Genomic DNA, 24,556 nt, shown 5'->3' with positions numbered 1-24,556 from the left:
TGTTCCTTGGTGTTTGTATAGTCACACTCTTGCTAGTGCGTGCGCACACAAACACACTGACACAAACACTGACACACACACATTGTAACAGTTCCAACAGTCAGTGAGTTTGTGTTTTTATTAAATACAAAGTTGTACATGCACATGCATACAAATAAAGATGAAAAACAATCCTAGTTTTGAACATAATGCACTTGTACAAGGATAAGGTTAAGTACACGGTGGATATTGCACAATTTTACACAGGGCGTGTGTGGTTAAGTGTGGATAATGTGTGTGGAATACAATGATTATCTTCACATTTTTGTTAAGCAGTAAGAGAAGGGAATATAATATGAGAGAGAGTGACAATGAGCGAGGGTTGACAATATCTGTTGTGATTGTGTGGAATGGCTGCATTTTTGAACTGTACAAAAAATGAACACCCATTGTGCGGTGTTGTTTTGTGATATGCTTGAATCCTTGTGCCCCTTCTTGAAAGAAAATCATATAAAAAGCCTGTACGCTACCTACTACAGAAATGAATTACATTACAGTCATCCAAACACAACAATTAAACAACAGAAACGCTAGCAAGCAGCCAATTAAATAAAAGAGAGAAAATCCTTCAGATAAGACGACAACATGCATGCAAAGCGGAAACCACAAAACAAGAAAAAAGCATTTGACTAAGAATACCTTCAGCAGTATAAACTAAGATACACAAAAAGGACTATAAGTATCCACGATTGGCTGGCAAGAAAAGACTGAGGAAGATTTGTGAGATAAAAACAACAACAGATTCTACACAAAGAATTGTGTGGCACAGACCAGATTGCAAGATAAATGTACAAGGCCAGATAAGAACATAATCCAACAGTGCACTAACTAAAAAGGAACAAAATAATTTTAACTACCCTGTCTGCTCAAAATCTGACTAGACTTGCGACTATTACAGAGAGATCTATAGTATACTAATCAAGAACAGCATTTACTGACAAGAACTTTTGATTTGACACTTCTGGACATTGAAGAAACGGAACCTTCCTTCCTGTAGAACAGTATGTGCATACGATCACGTCAGCCAATACATAGCTGTACTAACTTTACATGGAATAAACCCATCCTTTATCTTTGACACACGCATGTTGTCACTGGCACCAGTGCCAATGCGTACAATTCATTCAGCGAAGACTTTTCACTTTGAACAGAACACAGCCACGTTGTTGGTGTGTGTCCCACGTTGAAGAATACTTTAATTCTGCGTACAAGTCTGGACAGATCTGCTACGGTTGACAGGAAGGAAAGCAAGTCTAAACACTAGCACTAGCAGACACAATAAATGCAAAACAATTTTGTGCAGAAACCACCAGTATGCTGCAACTGTAGTGTGAATAATGCCCTGAGATGTGTAAGCAGGCACATCTTTCATGATCCGTGAGTGAGCAAAGAACAAAACGATGTCCAAGGTCAGCATGCACGAGTCAAGGTCAAAGACTTAAGTCCGGGATTAACTGTACCCTAAGTGCAGTTTATCCCTGACTAAAGTCTCTAAACTCGACTCCTGCATACGGGCTCTGGAGCACAAAATATACAAGGGCAGCTTCAGATTCCTAGCCTCAAAATGAAAAGTTCGGCAGTGCCGCGACACAAGCGCAAGTAGCAAAATACAAAAGTAGGTATGAAACACGTGGAAGCACATACACAAGACTCATTCATGGTCCACAAAACTTAAAATGATTTAAAATTCTTGGATGGGTGTTCCCCATATACACATTATCATACACATGACTTTCACATGGTCTTTGACCTGAAATGCATACCTTGGATGTTGGTCATTTAGCAATCAAATCTGATATAAAACGTCTCCTCATGGTCCACAAAATTAAAAGCTTAAGACTTTAATACTAACCAGTCACACATCAGAAAATGGACAAACGCTCCTTTTATTCAGGGTTAGGTCTCCCAAATGCAAAATTTGTAATATTTCATACGGTTAGTGTTTATCGACAGCTTCACGAAATACATCAGATTAAAATGGTGTGGCGTTGTTAAATTTTACTGGCTAGCAACCACACATACGAAACTGTTCTGCTCAATAATGACAGATAAAATAGTGTGCAGTTCAATTTCACTGGCTAGCAACCACACAAGCAAAACCGATCTCCTTGGATATTACAGCACCCTAGCGTCAGTCTGTAAACGGCAAGCATCTCACGACACTGGCACTGATGGATAGAGAAAAGACTGTTTTGTTCTAAGGGAGCTGCCCAGTGATGTAGATCTACTCAGTGTTGAGTGTTTTACTTCTTCTTCTTTCCCATGGTGGAGTGTTGAGCTTCCGTGGCAGCCTTGCGCTGGTTGAACAGGTTGATCTCGTCTTCTAGCCGCTTGCGACTGTCCTCGATCTTCTTCTTCTCGTCGGCGTGCTGTTTCTTGAGCTGGTCAAACCTGGCGTGCAACTGAAACAGACAGAGAACTGCTCAACAAAGGGAAGTAAGCGGTCTAAATGCACACACAATGTGTCATAGAGTAAGTGAGAGTTATGCACAACCAGTCTCCTGGCATCAGTAAGTGAGAGTTATACAGAACCAGTCTCCTGGCATCAGTAAGTGAGAGTTATACAGAACCAGTCCCCTGGCATCAGTAAGTGAGAGTCATGCACAACCAGTCTCCTGGCATCAGTAAGTGAGAGTTATACACAACCAGTCTCCTGGCATCAGTAAGTGAGAGTTATGCACAACCAGTCTCCTGGCATCAGTGAGAGTTATACAGAACCAGTCCCCTGGCATCAGTAAGTGAGAGTCATGCACAACCAGTCTCCTGGCATCAGTAAGTGAGAGTTATACAGAACCAGTCTCCTGGCATCAGTAAGTGAGAGTTATACAGAACCAGTCTCCTGGCATCAGTAAGTGAGAGTTATACAGAACCAGTCTCCTGGCATCAGTAAGTGAGAGTTATACAGAACCAGTCTCCTGGCATCAGTAAGTGAGAGTTATACAGAACCAGTCTTCTGGCATCAGTAAGTGAGAGTTATACAGAACCAGTCTTCTGGCATCAGTAAGTGAGAGTTATACAGAACCAGTCTCCTGGCATCAGTAAGTGAGAGTTATACAGAACCAGTCTCCTGGCATCAGTAAGTGAGAGTTATACAGAACCAGTCTCCTGGCACCAGTAAGTGAGAGTTATGCTCAACCAGTCTCCTGGCATCAGTAAGTGAGAGTTATACAGAACCAGTCTCCTGGCATCAGTAAGTGAGAGTTATACACAACCAGTCTCCTGGCATCAGTAAGTGAGAGTTATACACAACCAGTCTCCTGGCACCTGAGGGAAAAACAAGAATTGAAATGCTTTTGGATAGTACAAAAAGTGTCTTTGAATGGAGAATTGACTGGAAGTGTCCGCCCTTTCTCCCTCCCCTCCCAACTCTTTCTGCTAAATGGCTGAATGGTGTATGTACATAAGCATTTAGGAATGGGGGTCTTTCAGGTGCTTTGACTTTCTTATTATTGAAAATGTTTTCAAAAACTTTCGTGGGGAAATATACTGTCGCGCTGTGTGGCAACAAAATAGACAATGTTGAGAAATAACTCTGTCTGTGTGGCAACAAAATAGACAATGTTGAGAAATAACTCTGTCTGTGTGGCAACAAAATAGACAATGTTGAGAAATAACTCTGTCTGTGTGGCAACAAAATAGACAATGTTAAAAAATAACTCTGTGTGGCAACAAAATAGACAATGTTGAGAAATAACTCTGTCAGGTGTGTATGGGTTGTGAAAGTTCTCTTCAAAACTGCCGCGTGTTTCTTTCAGGTGAGATATTCTTTTGGCTAGCCGCTCGCTACGCAAGAATTAAACACCATCGGTTGATTCCGAAAAGGTCGTCTGCACTGGTCGGTAAAAAACCATGGACAGCCAATCGGATGAGCAGCTGCGTGGCCGCCATGTTTTCTTGCCAAGCGAGCAAACCCAAAGCTACCTAGCGTTCGTGTACCTCCCCTTTGGGTGGGTGGCACCCACTTTTGGTTCGTGCACCTCCCGTTTGGGTGGCACACACTTTCGGTTCGTGCACCTCCCGTTTGGGTGGCACCCACTTTGGGTTCGTGCACCTCCCATTTGGGTGGCACCCACTTTGGGTTTGTGCACCTCCCGTTTGGGTGGCACCCACTTTGGGTTCGTGCACCTCCCGTTTGGGTGGCACCCACTTTGGGTTTGTGCACCTCCCGTTTGGGTGGCACCCACTTTGGGTTCGTGCACCTCCTGTTTAGGTGGCACCCACTTTCGGTTCGTGCACCTCCCGTTTGGGTGGCACCCACTTTGGGTTCGTGCACCTCCCGTTTAGGTGGCACCCACTTTGGGTTCGTGCACCTCCCGTTTGGGTGGCACCCACTTTGGGTTTGTGCACCTCCCGTTTGGGTGGCACCCACTTTCGGTTCGTGCACCTCCCGTTTAGGTGGCACCCACTTTGGGTTCGTGCACCTCAGCCCCGGGCGCAATGTGAATGTACTCCCTGCATGTGAGAAGCACTGCTCACCTCTTTCTCTGCGTCCTTCAGCTCTCCCTCCTTCTCCTTGACGCGGATGACGAAAGTCTGTCTCATCTCGTCCTCCTTCTTCTGCAGGTTGGTAATGTGCTCCTGCCGTTTCTGCTCGTACGTCTCAGACAGGCTGGAGACAACACACACAGTTTAGCCACAGTCATAACATACATCCTTGCAATGGAACCCCCTTTTAAGGCCCCCACCCCCCAATTTAAGACCCCCTCCCTGTTAAGACCTTGCTTTCTCAGACTTTCTGTTCATAACCTGTGTAAATCTACCCCCATTTTAAGACTCCCTCCCCTTTAGGGCGGGGATGTAGCTCAGTCGGTAGTGCGCTGGATTTGTATCCAGTTGGCCGCTGTCAGCGTGAGTTCCTCCCCACGTTCGGCGAGAGATTTATTTCTCAGAGTCAACTTTGTGTGCAGACTCTCCTCGGTGTCCGAACACCCCCCGTGTGTACACGCAAGCACAAGACCAAGTGAGCACGAAAAAGATCCGGTAATCCATGTCAGAGTTCGGTGGGTTATAGAAACACGAAAATACCCAGCATGCTTCCTCCGAAAGCGGCGTATGGCTGCCTAAATGGCGGGGTAAAAACGGTCATACACGTAAAATTCCACTCGTGCAAAACACGAGTGTACGTGGGAGTTTCAGCCCACGAACGCAGAAGAAGAAGAAGACTTCCTCCCTTTTAAGACCTTGCTTTATCAGACTTTAGGAGGTCTTACAGGGGGGTTCCACTGTACTGAGGGTAGAGAAGAAAAATTACAAGTTTGAATAACAGAAACAGTACTTAATCTTATGTGCAATCTGTAGGCAGAGCGAAAGGCTGTATATGAAGTACAACTTTTCACAATAATGATTAGCCCCAAAATGGTTGCACGCACAAATGCAATGTCACACATGCATATGCACACAAAACACACATACTAAAACATACACATGCATGCACTGATCCACAATAGATCTGCTGACAAAAGCCAACTGTAACAATACTAACATCCTTTGTTCACGAAAAAAGTAGCATTTCACCTCAGCACAATGGCTGCAGTAAACGGTCTTTGCCCTTCAAAACTGAAAGTGTAATGTCCTTTAAAATGAAATGATAAGTTCATGACGACAAACTATTTTAAATGAAAGGGCAAGTAAATTCGACAATGTCTTCACTACATTTTAACTCATATCTGAACTCTAAAAACAAGAAAGGTAAGTTGTTGGAATGTTTATTATTGACAAAACAATACGTTACAATCACAGATATTTCGACCCAGCGGTCTTTGAAGATTTGAATCTGAACTCAGAATTTATTTCATATCTGAACTCTTACATACATACAGATATTCATCATCACAAATGGAAAATTTCAATAGTAAATTTTCATTTGATTAATATACTTACCCAATTCTCATAAATGCATTGACTTCAATCTCACATGATAGATGTCGAAAAACTACTCAAATTACCTGCCCTTGCAAGGGTGGTAACCATGCTTAAAAACAGACGCCATAGCCGTTGCTATGCCCTGTCCCACCCCATAACCCACCGCGCACCAAGTGAGCGCCGGCATCCGGAATAATCAATCAAGACTTCTCAAAAACCCGTAGGAAATTAAGTAGCGGGGATGGATGGGAGGGTATTAACTATGAGAATTGGGTAAGTATATTAATCAAATGTATCACGACATACACAATAAATAGATCAAACTTCCCTTTTTTTCCCTTTTATGCAGTAAGTTTTTTCATAACATTACAAAATGTCCCCAAACAGCAGGAAGCATACATCCCACACAAAAAATTGACAATTGGTCACTGCAGCCAGTCAAAGTAAAGTGCAGTAACATAGCTGCCAGGCCCTTTATCTTTATTAGGGTATGCTTTCACATGCAAAGAAAACTAGGAGGACTGACTGATTGCTGGGTTTTCACATGAAAATCAGAAAAACATCAGGACTTTTTATTTTACACAATCACTGCTTCATGTCTTCAATCTCCCCCTCCCCCCCCCCCAAAAAAAAACTAAACAAAAGACAAGCTGATAGTGAAGAGTACAAACCTGCGAGTGTCAGAGTCTGAAAAGCCCATCTCTTCCAGCTTGTGTCGGCGGTACAGCTCATAGTGGCGGAAGTGAGTTGTCTCCCTCAGGTCCTCCATGTTGGTTCGAATAAGCATCTCCCGCAGCTTGACAAAGTCGCAATGGTTCTCGTTCTCCACTAAAACAAGAAACCATTAATCAGCATCTCCCGCAGCTTGACAGAGTCACAGTGGTTCTCGTTCTCCACTAAAACAAGAAACCATCAATCAGCATCTCCCGCAGCTTGACAAAGTCGCTGTGGTTCTCCTTCTCCACTGAAAGAAGAAACCATCAATCAGCATCTCCCGCAGCTTGACAAAGTCGCAGTGGTTCTCGTTCTCCACTGAAACAAGAAACCATCAATCAGCATCTCCCGCAGCTTGACAAAGTCGCAGTGATTCTCGTTCTCCACTGAAACAAGAAACCATCAATCAGCATCTCCCGCAGCTTGACAAAGTTGCTGTGGTTCTCGTTCTCCACTAAAACAAGAAACCATCAATCAGCATCTCCCGCAGCTTGACAAAGTCGCAGTGGTTCTCGTTCTCCACTAAAACAAGAAACCATTAATCAGCATCTCCCGCAGCTTGACAGAGTCACAGTGGTTCTCGTTCTCCACTAAAACAAGAAACCATCAATCAGTATCTCCCGCAGCTTGACAAAGTCGCTGTGGTTCTCGTTCTCCACTGAAACAAGAAACCATCAATCAGCATCTCCCGCAGCTTGACAAAGTCGCAGTGGTTCTCGTTCTCCACTGAAACAAGAAACCATCAATCAGCATCTCCCGCAGCTTGACAAAGTCGCAGTGGTTCTCGTTCTCCACTGAAACAAGAAACCATCAAACTGCCGTCACGCTCATCACAAACATACCTAACTCAGTGTTCGGCATTTCTGCAGTGAGACTACAGGGGAAGCTACTGGAAGGGTACCTGTCAAGCGCAGGGCTAACACACAAAAAAAGTAAAAAACCTGAAAGGCCAGGTCCACGACGGGAGGGTCAAAAAACAGCCTCTCCTCGTACCAAAATGTATGTTAATAAACTATAAAATAATACACATTTTGCCTCCATCAACCATCCAAACTAAAAAAGTTCCATTTTTTGAGTCACTTGAGAAAAAGTGACTCTATGTAATCGGTCAGTGTTAGTCTGTCCGGCCGGCCGTCCGTAGACACCACCTTAACGTTGGACTTTTCTCGGAAACTATCAAAGCGATCGGGCTCATATTTTGTTTAGTCGTGACCTCCAATGACCTCTACACTTTAACGATGGTTTCGTTGACCTTTGACCTTTTTCAAGGTCACAGGTCAGCGTCAAAGGAAAAATTAGACATTTTATATCTTTGACAAAGTTCATCGGATGTGATTGAAACTTTGTAGGATTATTCTTTACATCAAAGTATTTACATCTGTAGCCTTTTACGAACGTTATCAGAAAAACAAGGGAGATAACTAGCCTTTTCTGTTCGGCAACACACAACTTAACGTTGGGCTTTTCTCGGAAACTATAAAAGTGACCAGGCTCAAATTTTATGTGAACGTGACTCATTGTGTTGTGAATAGCAATTTCTTCCTGTCCATCTGATGCCTCATATAATATTCAGAACTGCGAAAGTGACTCGATCGACCGTTTGCTCTTCTTGTTTTAAAGTTTTACTTTAAAGAAACCGGATTTTCCGACGAGAACTGGAAAGGTGTTAGCCCTGCAAGTTTTAGAGAGTACAAATTCTCAGACCATTTGAAGCCATTGCCACAGCAAAACAGCCGTTCTCTTCTGAGTTTGATACAGGAAGACTTGTTTGGAGGTTGTGAAGGTATGCAAAACCTTGTTAGGGTTGTTATGTTGTGCTGAGTGAACATGTTGCTGCTACCTCATGTTGAGTTCTCTCTCTTGTTCAGTTCTCAAAGTTATCAATTGTTTCATGTTGATTATTTTCAATAACATTTTGCAAAACACAAACAAAAATAAAGACAAATACTGTAGTCCCTACCTTGCACCGTTCCCCAGGGGTACTGACGAGCCTTGACCATCTTGTTGCCGATCTTGACCTCATCGTTGCTGCCCACCACGGCGAATGGCAAGTGGGTCTGCAACAAACAACAATGATCATGTCTTCAGACAGGAGAGTAGTGCAGACGCACAAAAGCGCACACACCCATTCACTCACTCTCTTTACACATAGTACATTATATACTAACATCCAAAACACAGACACACTCCCCTGACCAGAAGAGACAAAGTCAGGAAATAACTCTGTACATTATATACTAACATCCAAAACACAGACACACTCCCCTGACCAGAAGAGACAAAGTCAGGAAATAACTCTGTACATTATATACTAACATCCAAAACACAGACACTCCCCTGACCAGAAGAGACAAACTCAGGAAATAACTCTGTACATTATATACTAACATCCAAAACAGACACACTCCCCTGACCAGAAGAGACAAAGTCAGGAAATAACTCTGTACATTATATACTAACATCCAAAACACAGACACTCCCCTGACCAGAAGAGACAAACTCAGGAAATAACTCTGTACATTATATACTAACATCCAAAACAGACACACTCCCCTGACCAGAAGAGACAAAGTCAGGAAATAACTCTGTACATTATATACAGTAAAACCTGTCAAATAAGGACACCCTTGGGACCCGACAAAAGTGTCCTTATTCTGCAGGTGTCCTTATTAGACAGGTGCAAGTAAACGCGACAAAGTCAAGTTGAGAGAGAGCGAGAGAGAGAGAGAGTACTGCACATGTACATGTACATTTATAAGAAAAACAGAAGCTGTTTAGATTAAATAGAGAAACATTTAATATTGACTGTTGTAAAACAAGTTTAAAAACTTGTGATAATGCATGTTTCAGCTACTAGGTACTGCCCTGCCTTTGATCTGGCCGCACACACAGATTTCCACTGCCTTTGATCTGGCCGCACACACAGAGCACACATATTTTCACTCAGTTAAAGTCGGTCACTGACCGGTCACTGACCCCGATGCAGGAAGTGTTTCCTCTCTCAGATATGACAGGGGAACCACCTCTCATGGCAAAAACTGGGTCATTTTGGTGCGCCCTATCGGCCCCCTGCGTCCAATGGGTGACTGGATTACAATTTATTTTAAAAAGAAGGGGGTGCGTCTTAGATAACGAAGCGCCTTGTCACCCGGAAAGTACGGTATATGACTTATTATGGACCCAAAATACGTGTCCGCGTCCGTAATGCCGAGGTGGCCGTAACGTACAGGTGTTTTACAGTGTAAAGCAGACCGTGCCGAGACTGACTGTCCGTATTCTGCGAGTGTCCGCTAAGTCCAGTGACCGTATTTGACAGTTTTCACTGTACTAACATCCAAAACACAGACACACTCCCCTGACCAGAAGAGACAAAGAGGAAATAACTCTGTCGGGTTTGAATGGGTTGGGAAAGAGTGAAAACTCTTGATTTTTGTTAGGCAAGCTTTCTACACGTGCTCCTTGTCCAGACACACCTTGCTAGCCACTGGCCAATAATGTCATGTCCACGTGCACCAGACACACACCTTGCTAGCCACTGGCCAATAATGTCATGTCCACGTGCACCAGACACACACCTTGCTAGCCACTGGCCAATAATGTCATGTCCACGTGCACCAGACACACACCTTGCTAGCCACTGGCCAATAATGTCATGTCCACGTGCACCAGACACACACCTTGCTAGCCACTGGCCAATAATGTCATGTCCACGTGCACCAGACACACACCTTGCTAGCCACTGGCCAATAATGTCATGTCCACGTGCACCAGACACACACCTTGCTAGCCACTGGCCAATAATGTCATGTCCACGTGCACCAGACACACACCTTGCTAGCCACTGGCCAATAATGTCATTTCCACGTGCATCAGACACACACCTTGCTAGCCACTGGCCAATAATGTCATGTCCACGTGCACCAGACACACACCTTGCTAGCCACTGGCCAATAATGTCATTTCCACGTGCACCAGACACACACCTTGCTAGCCACTGGCCAATAATGTCATGTCCACGTGCACCAGACACTCTCTTGCTAGCCACTGGCCAATAATGTCATGTCCACGTACATCAGACACACCTTGCTAGCCACTGGCCAATAATGTCATGTCCACGTGCACCAGACACACACCTTGCTAGCCACTGGCCAATAATGTCATGTCCACGTGCACCAGACACACACCTTGCTAGCCACTGGCCAATAATGTCATGTCCACGTGCACCAGACACACACCTTGCTAGCCACTGGCCAATAATGTCATGTCCACGTGCACCAGACACACACCTTGCTAGCCACTGGCCAATAATGTCATGTCCACGTGCACCAGACACACACCTTGCTAGCCACTGGCCAATAATGTCATTTCCATGTGCACCAGACACACACCTTGCTAGCCACTGGCCAATAATGTCATGTCCACGTGCACCAGACACACACCTTGCTAGCCACTGGCCAATAATGTCACGTGAAGAAGTTTGACTAAGTAAAAGCAAGTGTATTCACTCCTTCATAACCCATACAAACCCTTCAGAAGACAGTTATTATTGAACATCGTCTATTCTGACGACATCAACCACATAACACACACCTTCAACAAATCTGGCTAACGTTGCAGATGCAGCACCCGCTTATGTTCGTTGAGCAACAAACAACAACGCTCATCTCATTTCTTTAGACCAGACAATTTTGTAGTAACCACTTACGTTCATGGAGTTGTTGGTGTCGGCCACAGTCTCGTCGTCAACTGGGAAATGGTAGATCTGAACACCGTTCGCCATCAGCTCACTCATGATCTGAATAATAAACATGGCAAATGTATGTACAACTTGAATCAGTGAACAGCTTTGTTATGAATCCTTAGGATACTTGCGTTGCCCATGTGCGTGTGTTTAGGTGTCATCAGCCGCCTGCACTGGTGGCAGAAAGACAGATTTTTTACATGCTACAGTGGTGACTGGGTTTTGACATGGATACCATCCGAGTCGGCACATAAAGCTGACCCGTGTCAATCCCAGCCCCGGATTTGAACGCATGACATGCGGATCACAAATCCAGTGCTCTACCATCTGAGCTACCGAGCCTGAGCTAACTGTATTGATGACATGAGTATCGTGTTATGACCAGCAAAAGCAACAACAGTTTCTGTGTCATGCGATGCTCACCTTGGCCTTGAACTTGTTGAGTTCGGACTTGGTGATGGTGTCGGCCTTGGCGATGACGGGGATGATATTGACCTTGCTGTCCAGTTTCTTCATGGTCACCAGGTCCAGGGCCTTCAGGCTGGACACAGTCAAGATCAGACGATTAGCATGCAACATGACAACTTGCAATACAGCGGAACCCCACTTTCAGATCCTTCCCCAATGTAAGACTCCCTCCCTTTCATGACCGGGTTTCCCCTCATGACAGGAAGAAAGACAAAGGTTTCCCCTCATTACAGGAAGAAAGACAAAGGTTTCCCCTCATAACAGGAAGAAAGACAAAGGTTTCCCCTCATAACAGGAAGAAAGACAAAGGTTTCCCCTCATAACAGGAAGAAAGACAAAGGTTTCCCCTCATGACAGGAAGAAAGACAAAGGTTTCCCCTCATAACAGGAAGAAAGACAAAGGTTTCCCCTCATGACAGGAAGAAAGACAAAGGTTTCCCCTCATAACAGGAAGAGAGACAAAGGTTTCCCCTCATAACAGGAAGAAAGACAAAGGTTTCCCCTCATGACAGGAAGAAAGACAAAGGTTTCCCCTCATAACAGGAAGAAAGACAAAGGTTTCCCCTCATGACAGGAAGAAAGACAAAGGTTTCCCCTCATAACAGGAAGAAAGACAAAGGTTTCCCCTCATAACAGGAAGAAAGACAAAGGCGAAACCAACTTGGAGTATTTATGTTTCTGCCACCAAAGGGTTGAACATGGACTGGGTGGCCGAGTGGTAACGCACTTGCGCTCGGAATCGAGAGGTTGCGTGTTCGACCCTGGGTCGGGCCGCTATTTTCTCCCCCCTTTCCTAACCTAGATGGTGGGTTCAAGTGCTAGTCTTTCGGATGAGACGAAAAACCGAGGTCCCTTCGTGTACACTATATTGGGTTGTGCACGTTAAAGATCCCACGATTGACAAAAGGGTCTTTCCTGGCAAAATTGTATAGGCATAGATAAAAATGTCCATCAAATACCTGTGTGACTTGGAATAAAGGCCGCGAAAGGTGAACATTCGCCTAACAGGCTTGAGGTTTGCTGGTCGATGTGAATGCGTGATATATTGTGTAAAAAATTCCATCTCACACGGCATAAAGCGCTTTGAACTTCGGATAAGGCCCCCCCAAAAAATAGGTCTGTTTACGGTAACCCGACCGACCCTATTTTTTTCGCGCGACCCTAGACTTTTTTTTTGCATTTGGGAGAAAAACAAAAAAAAAAAAAAATCTTGTTTTTTTTGCAATTTACCTACTTACTGCCTTTCACGCCTGGTGGCGTGTAGGGCAGCAAAATAACGTAAAAATATGGGTTTTTTGAAAAAAACAACAAAAAAAACAACAACAAAAAATCCCGACCTACCGACCCTATTTTTTTGGCCTATGTTACCGTAAACAGACCTATTTTTTGGGGGGGCCTAAGGCGCTATATAAATAAAGAGAATAATAAAAAAAATAATAAAAAATACACAAGTAAAACTGTCTCAAACTAAGATTTGAAAAACAAAGGGAAGTAAGCGCTCTAAATGCAAATGACATGCGTAATCGAGTAAGTTAGCTTTATGCGGAATCAATCTCCTGACACCTAAGAGAATAACGAGTATTGAAATGAACAAGCGACCTTCATCCTAGAAATGTCTCAAGCATGGGTGTTACTGGGAAAAATCAAAAAACCTGAAAGGCAGGGGTCCAAAATGCTCAAGTTTGAAAGAAAGTTTCTGGACACCGACGAAACCAAATCATAATAAGCAAGATGGCGGCAAATCCAAGGGAGCGAACCGAGAAAGCACGCGAAACGGTGTCAAAAGTCGGATCGGAACCGCTGCTCGTTATTTCAACTTAGCGAAACGAAGCTTTTTTTTTGTTTGAAAACCCGGAAAACCGGAATTTCCGGCTTCAGATTTTTTCAAAAACCGGAAATCCGGCAAAAGCCGGAAGAGTAACACCCATGATCAAGAAACAGTAAGAGCAACTCACGAGTGTCCGGTGGGAGCGATGAAGTAGAGACAGGTGTGGACACGACTGTCGTGGTAACTGTGCAGCATTCGCTTGATCTTCAGCTCCTCTTGCAGGAAGGCGTCAAACTGGGCATCAATGTAGTCCACGATTGGCTTCCAGCTTTTCACAGAAAGCATGCAAATGTTAGGAATCTCTAATATAAAGCATCATTCTTGAGTACGGTTCCTTAATGCCAAATATTGTACATATGCTACGATATTAAAGTTTGGTTTAAACCATGTCAATGTTACTGCCTGATACTGGAAGAAAGGTGACACACACCAGGCATGATCATATAACACTGTAAGATAAAAACCATGTCAATGTTACTGCCTGATACTGGAAGAAAGGTGACACACACCAGGCATGATCATATAACACTGTAAGATCAAAACATCCTGAAAGCATGCCCCTTAACTTGCCCACACAATTTTGTAGAGAAAAAAAATCATGCCGCAAAATTGCGTAATCTCGGGATCTAACAAATAATCTCTTCAGCTTTAAAACCACCCTAAAAAGCCCATGCCTTCATATCTCAGAATCTGGTATAATTAAAGGGTTGGCAACAACAGCTAGAACTTTGCTAAATACAACACACACACACTGTTTGATTAACAGACATCTACTTTTAACCCAGATCTTAAAATCCACATTGCTTCAGGTTACAATGGCACAAATGGACTCTAATTTTTGACAAATCCAACACATTAAATAAACATCTTATATCAGTATGTTTGGACCATCACAGCTCAGACCTCAATTCCTCAACAATATCCCTGCAGTGGATGAAAAATAAAATCATAACCATTTGACTACATCTTTTCATTAGTAAGCAATAAGCCCAGGTTATGACTACATGATTTGAAACTTTCGATAGATGATATTTCCTGGTTATTACTGATACATTCTTCATTGTTTCAGCTTCACTCCTTCAGATAATCAGGGCAAATTGAAAGTAACCATATGAGTAGGGCTGCTTCCTGTAAAAGCAGAAGATAGTTCCAATATAAAGATGGATGGTTTCTAATTTTGTCTATGTATGATAAAAGACCCTGCGGTATATGCAGAAGAAATGACCCAGAGAGAAAGACCCAAAACCGTAAACAACTGAAGGTTTTAACAAAGACAAAGAGACATACAATACTGAATACTGCTACAGCAAGGAAAGATAACCCATCAACTATAAATATCAAATGTTAGCCCAAAATTACAACATCCAAAATAATAAAATACTGACATCACAGACTACAGAATCAAAAACACTTCCAGGTCAAGAACTGTATTACACTGCTTTTGTGCGGTCAAAAGGGGTGGGTGGGTGAAGACCGGGTTGATGGGGTAGGGTGATGGGGGTGGGTGGGTGAAGACTGAGTTGATGGGGTAGGGTGATGGGGGTGGGTGGGTGAAGACTGGGTTGATGGGGTAGGGTGATGGGGGTGGGTGGGTGAAGACTGGGTTGATGGGGTAGGGTGATGAGGGTGGGTGGGTGAAGACTGGGTTGATGGGGTAGGGTGATGGGGGTGGGTGGGTGAAGACCGGGTTGATGGGGTAGGGTGATGGGGGTGGGTGGGTGAAGACTGGGTTGATGGGGTAGGGTGATGGGGGTGGGTGGGTGAAGACTGGGTTGATGGGGTAGGGTGATGGGGGTGGGTGGGTGAAGACTGGGTTGATGGGGTAGGGTGATGGGGGTGGGTGGGTGAAGACTGGATTGATGGGGTAGGGTGATGGGGGTGGGTGGGTGAAGACTGGGTTGATGGGGTAGGGTGATGGGGGTGGGTGGGTGAAGACTGGATTGATGGGGTAGGGTGATGGGGGTGGGTGGGTGAAGACTGGGTTGATGGGGTAGGGTGATGGGTGGGTGGGTGAAGACTGGGTTGATGGGGTAGGGTGATGGGGGTGGGTGGGTGAAGACTGGGTTGATGGGGTAGGGTGATGGGGGTGGGTGGGTGAAGACTGGGTTGATGGGGTAGGGTGATGGGGGTGGGTGGGTGAAGACTGGGTTGATGGGGTAGGGTGATGGGGGTGGGTGGGTGAAGACTGGATTGATGGGGTAGGGTGATGGGGGTGGGTGGGTAAAGACTGGGTTGATGGGGTAGGGTGATGGGTGGGTGGGTGAAGACTGGGTTGATGGGGTAGGGTGATGGGGGTGGGTGGGTGAAGACTGGGTTGATGGGGTAGGGTGATGGGGGTGGGTGGGTGGGTGAAGACTGGGTTGATGGGGTAGGGTGATGGGGGTGGGTGGGTGAAGACTGGGTTGATGGGTTAAGGTGATGGGGGTGGGGCAACAACACAGAGAATGGATGGTGATGATGCATTCTGCTAAGGAATGGAAGGCGCGGCCGGGGGCTAAGGTGAAAATGAAGATGTGGGATCAAGGCTACAAGGGGAGGGTTGGGACATGCAACACACCGAGTACACACAAACAATGCACATGTTGCGACCAATTCACGTAATTGCCAAATTCGCGGAATCTGGAACATCTTTGCCCATTTCACGTCAGGGGCAAAACTCGTTAAGGTTTTGTCAAAAATGGACAAAGGCTTCTAAATATTGCCTATTTCACAAAATCAGCAGCTAATTTTGGGTTAACGGGAAATGGTAAAGTTTTACAAAGGCTTTACGCATTTTCGTCAAAACGCTGCCAATTTCTCCGATTACGGAAAATGGGCAAAAATGGTGCCAATTCCACGATTTCGGCAATTCCATGAATTGGGCACAACACACACATTTAGCTCTATGACATACAGACGAAACTCTCTTTCAAACCCAAAGGTTAGTACGTGTACAGTTGTGTTCCCAAAACACTCCCTGAAAGCTGAACACAGGAACTACAATCTCAGGGCTAGCACCAAAAATAAGTGAAAAACCTGAAAGGCCAGGGTCCACGGCGGCGCCCCCCAGAAACTGAGGATTTTTTAAAATTATTTTGTAGGGACAAAGAACAAAGTTTTACTTTAACTCATTCGCTGCGTGTCGGAACTGGAATTCCGACACCTGTGTTTAGCGTTGGCTGCGTGCCAGTACTTGAGTTCTGACGGATATCACGAATTTTTAACGGTGTAAACGGTCCTGCTGACCAAGGGAAACAACCCCTGCAATGAACTTCTATCTGTCTACAGTGGTACCATTCACTGTAAACAGTTCCTTCCCTTAAATTGTTGGGATTAATAAAAATCTTGTTGACGGTGTGCGACCCACGTGTTTTGACTTTTCCAAGATGGCGGATCGTTCTGCTGAGACGTAGTAACTTGAAAAGAGTGCTAGAACGTGTTATTCAGTACGGTTCTGATCTTGACCTCAGTGATGATGATAGTGGAGATGATATTTTAGATTCTGGTGACGATTTTGTGCCAATGGACGATCATTTGGGTGATGATTCGGGCAATGCAAGTGTCGATCATGACATTGTGTATGATGAACCCATGACGTAGAAAGTTTTTTTGTTTTGCTTCAAATTCGATATTTTGCCTGGATATGAAGACAACAAAAGGTATGTACTTTCAAATGTTTCATATATTTTCTAAAAGAGTAAGTTCCAAACTTTGCAAAAACATAAGGTATGTAAGGTTATCTTGTGTTGTTGATTTTTAATAATTTTTTCAAAATGGCTCTAAATCACGCGTTGGCAGGGAACACAGGGGAAATTTAGACGCGCAGCGAATGAGTTAAGGAACCGGATTTTCTGGTTTTAAAAGTTTTCAAAAACCGGATTTCCGACAAGAACCGGAAAGGTATTAGCCCTGCAATCTAAACCAAGGCAACAACCACAGTCCCATGCCATCTGTCCTTTCTGCTAGCATGCAAACAGTTCTTTACAGTACATGCTTAACATTCATGAATGTGTACAACATTAACTGATCAAACTATTTTTCATGTAGACACTTTTCTACATACATACACACAGTGACACACACACAGTGACACACACACAGTGACACACACACATATATGCACAAACGTCAATAACTCACATAAAACAGTGAATGATACAGTAGCACAAAATGTCATTTGCCTGAACTCTTTCAGCACCAATGTACTTGAAAGTATGAGATCTGGACGGCAGGATTGTTTTACAGATACACGCAGCTTGATACAGTTTGAATGACTAAAGCAATCTGAGAAAGCCTTTTCATCATATCATTGCACAGATTATACTTCTCTTTACGTACACGTATTACCCATGTTGACTGAGTATGTGATTGTGAGTACATTGGAGGGGTCTATCTTTTAGTTAAAGCCCATGTGTATCATGACAAAGTTAACCGTATAGCATAATATGGAAGCAAATGCACATCTTGGCAATTATACTTTTAGTGACAATCTCAGACCTGAACTCTTCTGTTTGATATCATTTTTCTCTTCTTTCTTTCATATGTTCAGCATCATTCCCTGTCTGATTGCAGCTGATAGAGTGATCTTTAAGATGTAGAGCAACAAAGAATAAAGTCGTCACTTCCCACAGCCTCAATAAAATCAAAAAATTAAAAATGTTCATCTATCAAAAGAACTGATACTTAGTGATACATGTAGTCAAATTATCAAATGCAAATTTTCTGCTTTACTACATTCTGTGAGAAAAAAAACCCACAATCAAGAGTCTAATTCTACCACTTCCAAAACTGAAAATGACACCCCAAAAACGAAACAGCGACAACAATCAAACATGGTGAATACAAGCTTGCAAAAAGATGGAGAGGGAGCGTGGCGTGCAATACGGAACCCAAGCACAGCGTATCAGAGCGATAGCACAGCACAGCGATACCACAGCACAGCACAACAGCCAAACTTGAATCCAACATGCTGCAGACAGCAAGGCAACAACAGCCAGCGCTCACCTATCCTCTTTGTTTATCTGATCCCCAAACCCAACAGAGTCGACCACCGTTAGTTTTAACAAGACATTCTTCTCGCGTAGCTCTGCAAGTGGAAAGAGACAAAACAGCGAGCCATCAGCACACGCACATGTGGAGGGGATGAATGCGATGTGGTATGATGTGTGGACCTGTCACAGTGGATAATCTCCCTTCCTCATAGCCGTTACCTCAATCACATGTCATATATACGAGGTGTATACAGGTGTCGCCCTAGTTACCTGTCTGCTTTGTTGATTTGATCGCCAAAGCCTGTGGTGTCAACGGTCGTCAACTTTAGACGGACGTTCTTCTCGGTCAAGTCTGAAATTTAGACATGTCTAGCAATCCAGGTATATGTTATTTGTCTACATGATAACCACACATGATGTGATACTGAACCTGAACAAAAGACTTCAACCGTTTGTCAGAAAGAAATGTGAACATTTCACATTAGATTGAAATAATCTGAAAGAGAGTTCGTACACGGTAAAACTGATACTTAAAATATTATCGCTACCACCACATAAGTTTAAAATTTGAAGACTAAATTCAAGTGAACGCAAAACGATACTCAGACTGCTACTGTGCTAGACAAAAAACAACCGTTTCATTAAAAATAGTTAGCATCATCAGGCATGGGAATTCCAAAACAGAAAAAACTCTGAAAATAGGCTGAGGTCCAGGGGCCGCCTAGGCCCCGGCGGGGTACAGGCGCAGAGCCCCGTTGGGAGGATCAGGGGGGCAAAGCCCCCTGGAAAGAAAAAGAATTTTAGCATTGTAGACCAATATTTTGATAGTTCTCGTGTAAGCAAATTATGGATAGAGAGACAATAGTATACATATAATTTAATTTACCTTTTTTTTTGCCGCGGACAATTGTTAATTTTTGCTGAAACGTATTTTCCTTTTCGCGGAAATTCCCACGCCTGATCATCTTCATAACAAAATAGGGATGCACACTAGGTCACTGCATCAACGTCTGATCATCTTTATAACAAAATAGGGATGCACACTAGGTCACTGCATCAACGTCTGCATCTACAGTGCAGCCCCCTTTTTAAGACCCGTCAATTTAAACTTCCCTCAATTTTAGACCTTGCTCTTTCGGTATTGTGTTCAAAACCTATGTAAATTTACCTCCATTTTAAGACTGTCTCTTTCTAAGACCTGAATTTCTCAGATTTGTTATACGTCTTAAAACTTTTACGATGTTGTGTTCAAAACCTATGTAAATTTACCTCCATTTTAAGACTGTCTCTAAGACCTGAATTTCTCAGATTTGTTATTCGTCTTAAAACTTTTACGATGTTGTGTTCAAAACCTATGTAAGGCCAAAAATAATAATTGGTGTAGTTACGGTAACATAGCCAAAAAAAATAGGGTAGGAAGGTAGGCAATCACTTTTTTTTTTAAACTTTTTTTTCTAATGTGTACAAATTAATCCTACTTGACAGGGAAATAAGTGTGCGACTCGGGCGATTTGGCTTTCATTGCGTTTTCTGCACTTGTTTTTTTGACAAATGTAATACAAAGTTATAGGGTCGGCCCCTAAAAAATAGGGTAGGTCGGGTTACCGTAACCACACCTATTTTTTTTCAGGCCTAAATTTACCTCCATTTTAAGACTGTCTCTTTCTAAGACCTGAATTTCTCAGATTTGTTATACGTCTTAAAACTTTTACGATGTTGTGTTCAAAACCTATGTAAATTTACCTCCATTTTAAAACTGTCTCTTTTTAAGACAGGATTTAAAAACTTGTGATTTAGGTCTTAAAAGGGGGGTTCCACAGTACATAAAGCCATAACTGTGGAATGAGAATGACGCTGATTGACAGCCCAACACAGAGACAGTACCATAGGTGTGTGCCTTCAGCTTGACGCCAGGCAGATCATGAGAGCTGGGGGTTGAGTCAAAGTTGGTGTTGAACAGCGTGTCCATCATGGTTGACTTGCCAATGCCGGTTTCACCTGCAAAACCACCATCAAGAGACCGCTTACTTCCCTTTGCTTCTCACACACCAAAGAGAGGATATTTTGTATTACCACTGGCCTAATAAATCTGCTCAATTAACAGGAAAATGTCACAAAAATAAACTTTGAAAGTGCAGCAGATTGTGTGTGTGTGTGTGTGTGTGTGTGTATGTGTGTGTGTGTATGTGTATGTGTGTGTGTGTGTGTGCAAATCAATACTACTCAAAACAAGCACACACAGATTATACATGTACCTGTTACACATGTATGATGTATTGTAAAACAGCACACACAGATTATACATGTACCTGTTACACATGTATGATGTATTGTAAAACAGCACACACAGATTATACATGTACCTGTTACACATGTATGATGTATTGTAAAACAGAGCCAACCAAACATATCAGCCGATATAGTTGTGACTTGTTAAAAAAGTAAACGAAACATTCCTTTACCTCAGAATGTGTTGTACTTGTGGAACTTCTAACACAATCTATTGCCTTTATTCCTTTATTGACTTTATTCTCCAAGTCTAAGGTTTGGGAGATAAACTTCTCACTCACTCATGCATATCCCTGATTTTAGTTTTGATGCAGTTGCTTCCCTTCAACTTGTTTATATAATATATAAAACATCAGAAATTGTGAAAGAAACAATTGAAAATCAGCAGAGACTTTCTTCCGAGATTTGTTAAATATATCTATATATATATGATAATACAGTGAATATAATTTATAAATATATATATTATATATAATATCATGACTTTACACTGAAAACCGTATTTTTTTTTTTAAATCTCAAAGAATCTGAAATAAATTAATAATCAAATCAAGTACACCACAAAAATTAGAAACGGCGCTGCCTCCTTTAAGACTTAGGGAAGGGGAAACTTGAAGCAACTCAAAGAATCTACGAATAAGAACTCTAAGATTAAAATCATGTTCCACTGACCGACGCAAAGGATGTTGAAGCAGAATCCCTGAGAGACGGACTTGTTGACCAACTGGTCTGGTAGACTGTCAAAGCCCACGTGACCAGAAAGGGTCAAGTTCCTCATGTTGTTCGAGATCTCAACAACCTGTTAACAGAGAGAAATAAAACCCACATATGTAGATGTACTAATGTCGGGAAGATAGGCAGAGCCAAACCGATATAAAATACTTTAGCAGCATGGTAATAGTAATACTAATACTTACTTGTACTTGTAATTATCATTATTACATGCAGCACGCATCTTCTTCTTCTTCTTCTGCGTTCGTGGGCTGAAACTCCCACGTACACTCGTGTTTTTTGCACAAGTGGAATTTTACGTGTATGACAGTTTTTTACCCCGCCATTTGGGCAGCCATACGCTGTTTTCGGAGGAAGCATGCTGGGTATTTTTGTGTTTCTATAACCCACCGAACTCTGACATGGATTACAGGATCTTTTTCGTGCGTACTTGGTCTTGTGCTTGCGTGTACACAAGCGGGTGTTCGGACACCGAGGAGAGTCTGCACACAAAGTTGACTCTGAGAAATAAATCTCTCGCCGAACGTGGGGACGAACTCACGCTGACAGCGGCCAACTGGATACAAATCCAGCGCGCTACCGACTGAGCTACATCCCCGCCCTAGCACGCATCTCATACATACATGTATGTAACTGTTCTGTGTTCAGGCCAAGAGAGTTCAAGTTCAACAGTCCTTTTCTAAAGAGCTAATAATTGGACAGGGAGCCTTTGGGTTCCTCAACCAATTCATCAGAACCATTCAGACATTCTGTTGTACATAGTTTGGAAACAGACATTCGCCCAGGCATGGTACAGAAGGAATGGCAATTTCAGCTGAAATAAAGCCGGGGGTCCAGGGGGCCGCTTAGGCCCCCTTGCGGGGGCAAGGGGCAGCACCTCTTGTGGGGGTCAGGGGGCAACGCCCCCTGAAGCTGACGACTTTTTACTAATTCAAATGTGTTTAGTGCCCTCTCCTTGAAGCTCAAAGGGATATAAGTGAAAGATAACAAGGCTTGAGTAAGAAAAAATAATAATCTCAAGTCAATCAGCAGATTTTAAATTTTTTTTTTTTTAATTTTTTTCTTTTTTTCTTTTTTTTTCTTTTTTTCGGATTTTCGTTTTCGGCAGATTTCCGCCGATCGGCGGAAGAGTACCATGCCTGTCGCCTAAAGGCGCAGACAGACGCACAACACAAAACCATGTTTTCGACAAAAACACCATCTCAAAACGTCGGGGAAACACATGTTTTTAAAGAGGGGATGTCACATGCGAAACACACAGATAAAGCGCGGTGCGTGTTTTCACAGAAATATCGGTCAGTGTCAGCTTGGCCCGTCCAGCTATCGCCCTGTGTTTGGTTAAACAAGGCTGGCAGTGCCCACTGATACAGTCAGTGTCAGCTTGACCCGTCCAGCTACCGCGCTGTGTTTGGGTTTGTAAACAACACGGCTGGCAGCGCCCCCTGATATTATTGCCTCTCTTCAATCGTGACAGGCTCCATAGACTCTAGTTAGGATTCATGGGTCCGATACTACTCTGAATCGGTACCACATCTGAGTCGGCCAGTTTTGTCTATCTCCGTGGTGCCGGAAACCGAGTCACGTGAGTTGATCGTCCGCGTTCATTGGCTGACTAACAAAACGTGTTTTCAGATTTTAGAGCACGCTCTAAAACCCAAAACACGATGCGAAAACATAACAAATCCAGTACTCTGAGTTGGACTCTTACTGGTTCCAATGACCAGCCTACCGTTTTTTTCTGGACAATTTATATCATAAAAGTTTGCGTACCGGTTTGAAAACATACTACCGCCATCACTGGAAACAGTGCGGGCGGGGATATCTAGCTCAGTCGGTAGCGCGCTGGATTTGTATCCAGTTGGCCGCTGTCAGCGTGAGTTCGTCCCCACGTTCGGCGAGAGATTTATTTCTCAGAGTCAACTTTGTGTGCAGACTCTCCTCGGTGTCCGAACACCCCCGTGTGTACACGCAAGCACAAGACCAAGTGCGCACGAAAAAGATCCTGTAATCCATGTCCGAGTTCGGAGGGTTATAGAAACACGAAAATACCCAACATGCTTCCTCCGAAAGCGGCGTATGGCTGCCTAAATGGCGAGGTAAAAACGGTCATACACGTAAAAGCCGTGGGAGTTTCAGCCCATGAACGAACAAACAAACTGGAAACAGTCTTTCTTGAAACGCGTTTTGGGGGATGTCACATGGGAAACACGCTGTTTGGTGTTTGTTTTGAAAGAAAACACTGTTTTGTGTTGTGCGTCTGACATGGCCTTAAGCTCCAAAATATAAATGCACAACCTATCCAGTTTGATGTCGTCTTCCCTTCTCCCAAGATCTACAGCACCTGTTTCAATTCAATTACTCAATAGTCAATTAACTGAGTCAAGAAAATAAATTCAAAATTTGAAAATTGGATGAAAGAAACGTCCTCTACAAGTGTTAAAACTTGGTCAAATGAGATATTCTCTGCAACACATTCTCTGACACAAGCAGGCAGGAGTGAAAAACAGGCTGCACCCTGTCAGTCACTTCCCAATCGGTGAGTAACACAAACATTAACACCGGCCAAACTCTGCAAAGCCTTGGCTCGGCGGTGCCAGACTTTTTCAAACATGCTTCCTGGTCACTCAGACTCCCTAATTAGCTAGTCAGCCACCTCTAAATCGACACGGCAACAAACAAGCTTCATATTTACCCTCTCTACTTCTGTTGCAGCCATCTTCAAGATGTTGGTCAAGCGTAAATTCTTTAAATTCTTCTCGAGAACAGAAGCATACACTTCTGTGTCAAAAGACCGGAAGAGACGATGAGTGATCTGTGTGCGGAAACAGCTTTTTTTCAAATTTGGTAAAAATCACTAAAAGGAGTTCTGGCCAAAAAAATATGTACTCAAGTAAAGCGTACATAAAGCTATGT

General features: G+C 43.4%; 2 protein-coding genes across 3 annotated transcripts in view; one reads left to right on the top strand and one right to left on the bottom strand.

Annotated features, from left to right (window-relative positions):
• LOC138968333 (transmembrane protein 33-like) overlaps positions 1–24,556 on the top strand; it is a 62,508-nt gene that overhangs the window by 12,048 nt on the left and 25,904 nt on the right. The window lies entirely within an intron of this gene.
• Positions 104–24,454, bottom strand: LOC138968328 (septin-11-like). Of its 2 annotated transcripts, none has more exons than XM_070340885.1 (11): positions 24,336–24,454; positions 21,584–21,710; positions 20,507–20,620; positions 18,893–18,974; positions 13,780–13,920; positions 11,780–11,897; positions 11,321–11,410; positions 8,576–8,672; positions 6,573–6,729; positions 4,516–4,648; positions 104–2,441 (listed from the first exon to the last, which is right to left on the bottom strand). In XM_070340885.1, the coding sequence occupies exons 1-11, from the start codon at positions 24,357–24,359 to the stop codon at positions 2,283–2,285; spliced, it is 1,242 nt and encodes a 413-aa protein (XP_070196986.1). In that variant the 5' UTR covers positions 24,360–24,454; the 3' UTR covers positions 104–2,282. The 2 variants fall into 2 exon arrangements, with proteins under 2 accessions (XP_070196986.1, XP_070196987.1); XM_070340886.1 differs by lacking the exon at positions 18,893–18,974 and adding an exon at positions 18,636–18,717.

Source organism: Littorina saxatilis, linkage group LG6 (assembly GCF_037325665.1).
Source record: "Littorina saxatilis isolate snail1 linkage group LG6, US_GU_Lsax_2.0, whole genome shotgun sequence".
In the NCBI taxonomy this organism is placed as follows: Eukaryota; Metazoa; Mollusca; class Gastropoda; order Littorinimorpha; family Littorinidae; genus Littorina; species Littorina saxatilis.
This window is presented reverse-complemented; position numbering and strand designations above follow the sequence as displayed.